Genomic DNA, 5561 nt, shown 5'->3' with positions numbered 1-5561 from the left:
GGTGGTATTTGTACTGAGGGGGGGACTTCCTGGTTCCTCCTGGATGTCTTTGGACTGAGGGGGGGACTTCCTGGTTCCTCCTGGAGGTCTTTGGACTGAGGGGGGGACTTCCTGGTTCCTCCTGGAGGTCTTTGGACTGAGGGGGGAGGGACTTTCTGGTGGTCTTTGGACTGAGGGAGGCACTTCCTGGTTCCTCCTGGAGGTCTTAGGGCTGACGGAGGGACTTCTTGGTTCCTCCTGGAGGTCTTTGGACTGAGGGAGGGACTTCCTGGTTCCTCCTGGAGGTCTTTGGACTGAGGGAGGGACTTCCTGGTTCCTCCTGGAGGTCTTTGTACTGAGGGGGAGGGACTTCCTGCTTCCGCCTGGTGGTCTTTGGACTGAGGGGGGACTTCCTGCTTCCGCCTGGTGGTCTTTGGACTGAGGGGGGGGGGACTTCCTGGTGGTCTTTGGACTGAGGGAGGCACTTCCTGGTTCCTCCTGGTGGTCTTTGGACTGAGGGAGGGACTTCCTGGTTCCTCCTGGTGGTCTTTGTACTGAGGGAGGGACTTCCTGGTTCCTCCTGGATGTCTAAGGGCTGACAGAGGGACTTCCTGCCCCAGGAGACGTTTTCTTCATCAGTTCTTCAGATATTTTGTGTTCCACCTTCTTGAACTTCTTTTCCTGCATTTTTTTTAAATCTGATCTCAGCTCTTTACGTTTATGAGAAATAAAAGAAGACGTTTTTTTTTCAGAACCACCAAAGACTTTGTGTCCCTGGAACCATCCAGGACCTTCTACCGATGGATGCTTGGTACCGCAGCGTTTGTTAAAGTCTGAATGAGAGCTGCTCATTCGGACTCTGGTCTGGACTCGGTTCTGAAGGTTCTTTAGGAGAAACTCTGTCAGATGGATCCTCCACAGACGTTCTCCAGGTCTCCTCCCTCCGGCTCAGAGGTTCCTCAGGCTCCTCTGAACCTTCAGCAGAAGGAGGTGGGAGGCTGAGAGGAGTGAGGAGGTAGAGGAGGACTCTGCTTCCTCTCCTCGCTGTGGTTTCCTGTTTGCAGGTGGGAGGATGTTCAGACGGTTGCAGCAGCGTTCTCACAGAGCTGCAGCTTCTCACCAACCGGCGCCGCTCTGAGGTGTCACAGTCGCTCCTCCTGATTGGTCGGAGGTGTTTGTGTGAAGCAGGCGGCGGCGCTCTGAGGACAGCGTCTCCAGTTTCCACCAACAGCTTGCAGATGAGGTGCAGCAGGAGGAAGGTTTGATCGTCCCACACGGTGTTGGTGAGTCAGAGCTTCAGGAGGTCCATCTGCAGACACCAGCAAGGCGCCATCGAGTCGAGATGATTACCCGCTTCATCTGACTGAAGAGCGATCAGAAGGAGCAGACATGTTGAAGATGGCTGCTTGGTTCCAGTAGGTGTTGGTTTGGACCAGACAGTGAGGAGAACATCTACAGGCCTAGATCTACGCTCCGCTTCCACTGCCGCAGGTCAGTGTCAACCGCAGGAGAAACATCTGATTTAATCTGAAAATAAGAGAAAACTGGATGTTTGTAGAACTTCTGTAGAAGGTTAGTTTCCTGTCAGGTCTTCGCCGAGCCTTGGGTCTGACCCGGTTTCAGAACCACCAAAACTCCACGAGTTTCTACTCCTTTATTCGCTGCCAACATTTTGGGTGTTTTTCTAAAACCATCAGAAACATCTTCTGATCTCTGAAGAGCTTCCAGGTCTGATGATGGGTTGGAGCTCCAGAAGGAGCTGGACCAGGATCACCTCGCTGGTTCTGATCCAAAGTTCTGGGTGTTTTAGAGGAGGCCCAGTGGAAAGGTACCGAACTGGCGCAGTTTTATCTGCAGCGTGACGTTCAGACGGTTCTGAGAAGGAACCACACCTGATTGGAAGAAGCGTCGACTTCCTGCAGTCGCGTTTAACCTCGATGTGGAACCGACAGGAAGTCGGTGGCTGTTTAACACACTTACGGCTTCAACAGACGTTCTCATCTCGACCCGTTGGAGTTAATGAACCCAGAACAATCAGAACCGCTTCACACCAAGGGAAACATTCCTGTTTATTTTCTTCTTTGATTCAGCTCCATCAGATGTTCTGGTTCAAACCATCATGGACCAGAACACCGACAGAGTCCCTCCGCATGGAGCCGGACCTGCAGAACCTCAAACCGCTCAGAGTTCTGCTTCCAACGGTACGGCTGAAAAAGTTAAGTGGAAGGAAAAAACCCAGACCTAGACTCAGACCCAGACCCAGACCCAGACCCAGACCCAGACCCAGACTCAGACTCAGACTCAGACCCAGACCCAGACTCAGACTCAGACTCAGACTCAGACCCAGACCCAGACCCAGACCTAGACTCAGACCCAGACCCAGACCCAGACCCAGGAGCAGATCCTGAACAGCACATAGAGGCCCTGTCCAGCAGGTCCACCTTTCTGTGTCAAACTTCAGGTTTTGTTGTTGGCGAGTAAAATCCAAAGGTTCTGACAGAGGAGAGCACCTGGAGCCTGACACCAGAGGAGCCAAACCCAAAGGGACCCAGAAACTCAGGGCCGACCCCAGAGGTCATAGTGCTGAGGTCAGACAGGGCCGCTGGTGGACCACATGGGCTCCGCCTGCAGCCTCGTTGGACCTCGGCACTATGGCCCCTGAAGACGGGGACAGCGCCCTCTGAAGACCCCGACCCGTAGAGAACCGTCAGCAACAGACTCAGACTCAATCCAGAAAATGAGCTGAACGCCAAACCTAGATTGACTAAAACTAACTGAATAATCGTTAGGCCATTTTTTGGTTGGGTGTGAGAGGGGCGGGTGCTCTATAGCACCACCTAGTGTCTATCTGCAGGCGGGGAGCATAGGAAGGGGGAGGATGAAGGGCCTGCTCGTACTTCAGGCCTAGAACCTTCCATGGGGGGGGAACTTAACCGGACCAGTAGACAAAGACACATTCCCATTCATCCTTCTTACAGAGAGGCAGACTCTGAACTCCTCCTAATCTACCAGGATCTGGATCTACCGGGAGGAGATCTGCAGGGATCTCCTCCTGGAACCAAAGGGAGGAGACACCCTGCAGGATGACGGATGTTTCCCGCCGATGCAGCAGCGGTTGGGTTCAGTTCTCTGGAGCTTTAGAACTTTGCAGGTTCTGGAGTTCGGACGTTTAGAGGTTCTTATTGGGTCGGGATGGTTTGGCTCAGACTTTGTTCCGTATCAGTTGTTTTGGGTTCTTGGTTTGGGCTCCTAAGGTCCGTTAAAGTTCTTAGAAGCGTTCTGGACTTTATTCTAGATCAGGTTTGGGTTTTTTCTTGACTTTAAAATTCGTCCTTTCAGTGGTGAGTTCTGCTGGGTTTGGTTTCAGGCAGTTTCTCTGGTTTTAATCCGTCTTTTCTTGATGGGATAATTAGACGCGTTTATAGTTTTTATCGTTTACTGACGGTGGAGAAGACGTTGGACATTAAGAAGTCCTGCTGTTAATGAAACTTCGCAGTCAGCTGAGACAAACGGAGCTCGGTTCTGGTTCCAGATATTCTGGACCCGTTTGGATTTTCTTTCATTTTGTTCATGTTGCTCTTTGCTTTGGACCTATTTGGTCTATTTTTTAATTTGTTATAAAATAATTTTCATGAGTAGCAGATGTAGACTGAAATACGCTAGCGTTAGCATTAGCTGGAAAGCCATTTTTAATTAGTTCTGACATGTTTGGCTTTTTTGTAACTTTCACTGAGTTAATTTCTGAATATCTAAAACAACCCTGTGCAGCTTTCAGCCACTGGGGGCGCTGGACCTGTAGCTTCTGGGTTCAGCGCCCCCTGCAGGCCACAGGCAGCACCGCTGTCTGGGTTCTGGTTCTGGTATCAGACCAGTTTGGACCAGCATGTCCAGAATCCTGGACTTCCTCTGGATGAAATCCTCCAATCAGAAGCAGCTGAGGCTCAGAGCTAACAGCTGTTAGCTTAGTTAGCTGTGGTGTTTAAGGGGAGCTCAGACTTACAGGAAGCGGCGCTCTGGGTCACATGACCCATTCAGAGACTGATCAGAACCTCTGAGGTCACAGAGGAGCATTGATACACAGCAGGAGATGAAGGATCATTGGATGGATGTCAGGTTAAGCTGATCCTGAGGTCAAAGGTCACAGGGATGCTTTAAGATACTCTGCAAAGTAAATCCAGTCATCATCAGCGTACAAAGACATCAGGACTGGTTCTAGTTCCAGGAGCTGCAGGTTTTACTCTCATGTTCTGGAAATTCAATCTTTAAGATGATTTGATTTGGTTTATTTTCTGTTGAAAACACTTCCTGCTGCGGCTCTGCAAAGTCAGGCTGTTTGATGTAACGATATCTGCCTTTTCCTGTGTCGCTTCCTTCCTGACCTTCTGAGATGTTCTTCTCAGGGTGAAACATGGCCGCCTTTCATGCTGTGAAGTCCCAGATCAGCAGCTTGCTTCCTCTCTGGGTTTCTGATGAGATTTAGCGTTTTTCCACAGAGCTGTTGGAGACCTGAGGTCTTCAGAGGAGAGAAGATGATGGGTGCCTTCCGTTGCATCTCGTGTCACATCGTTTTACTTCCTGCTGAAGAACCGCCGTGATCAAGAGCCAGATTAGCGTCTGGTTCCAGTGAAGCTCAGAAAACAGAAAACCAGAAAGCAGAGGGAACCGTTGAACGGAGCGGCTCAGTTTGCTTCAGAAGGTTTAGAAAGCTCCTCTGCTTCAGTGGAGAAGGGAACATGTAGGGAACATGTAGGGAACATGAGGGGAACGTGTAGGTAACAGTAAGGGAACATGAGGGGAACATGAGGGGAATGTGTAGGTAACAGTAAGGGAACATGAGGGAACATGAGGGGAACATGAGGGGAACGTGTAGGTAACAGTAAGGGAACATGAGGGAACATGTAGGTAACAGTAAGGGAACATGAAGGGAACATGAGGGGAACATGAAGGGAACGTGTAGGTAACAGTAAGGGAACATGAGGGGAACATAAAGGGAATGGGTAGGTAACAGTAAGGGAACATGAGGGAACATAAAGGGAATGTGTAGGTAACAGTAAGGGAACATGAGGGAACATATAGGTAACAGTAAGGGAACATGAAGGGAATGTGTAGGTAACAGTAAGGGAACATGAGGGGAACGTGTAGGTAACAGTAAGGGAACATATAGGTAACAGTAAGGGAACATGAAGGGAACATGAGGGGAACATGAAGGGAACGTGTAGGTAACAGTAAGGGAACATGAGGGAACATATAGGTAACAGTAAGGGAACATGAAGGGAACATCAGGGGAACATGAAGGGAACATGTAGGGAACATGAAGGGAATGTGTAGGTAACAGTAAGGGAACATGAAGGGAACATGAGGGGAACGTGTAGGTAACAGTAAGGGAACATGAGGGGAACATGAGGGGAACATGAAGGGAAGGTGTAGGTAACAGTAAGGGAACATGAGGGGAACATGAAGGGAAGGTGTAGGTAACAGTAAGGGAACATGAGGGGAACATGAAGGGAACGTGTAGGTAACAGTAAGGCAGTGGTTCTCAAACTTTTTCTGTCATTCCCCACTTTGGACAAGGGGGAATTTTC

General features: G+C 50.0%; 1 protein-coding gene across 1 annotated transcript in view; it reads right to left on the bottom strand.

Annotated features, from left to right (window-relative positions):
• LOC107096692 (proline-rich proteoglycan 2-like) overlaps positions 1-831 on the bottom strand; it is a 2136-nt gene extending 1305 nt beyond the window's left edge. Inside the window, exons 1-2 of the mRNA XM_015393459.1 lie at positions 778-831; positions 15-590 (exon numbers count right to left, since the gene is read on the bottom strand). Coding sequence (XP_015248945.1) covers positions 15-590; positions 778-831 — 630 coding nt within the window. The remainder of the gene's footprint in view (positions 1-14; positions 591-777) is intronic.
• Between the last annotated feature and the right edge of the window lie 4730 nt (positions 832-5561).

The sequence above is a fragment of the Cyprinodon variegatus genome, unplaced genomic scaffold, assembly GCF_000732505.1.
Source record: "Cyprinodon variegatus isolate N-32 unplaced genomic scaffold, C_variegatus-1.0 Scaffold24, whole genome shotgun sequence".
In the NCBI taxonomy this organism is placed as follows: domain Eukaryota; kingdom Metazoa; phylum Chordata; class Actinopteri; order Cyprinodontiformes; family Cyprinodontidae; genus Cyprinodon; species Cyprinodon variegatus.
This window is presented reverse-complemented; position numbering and strand designations above follow the sequence as displayed.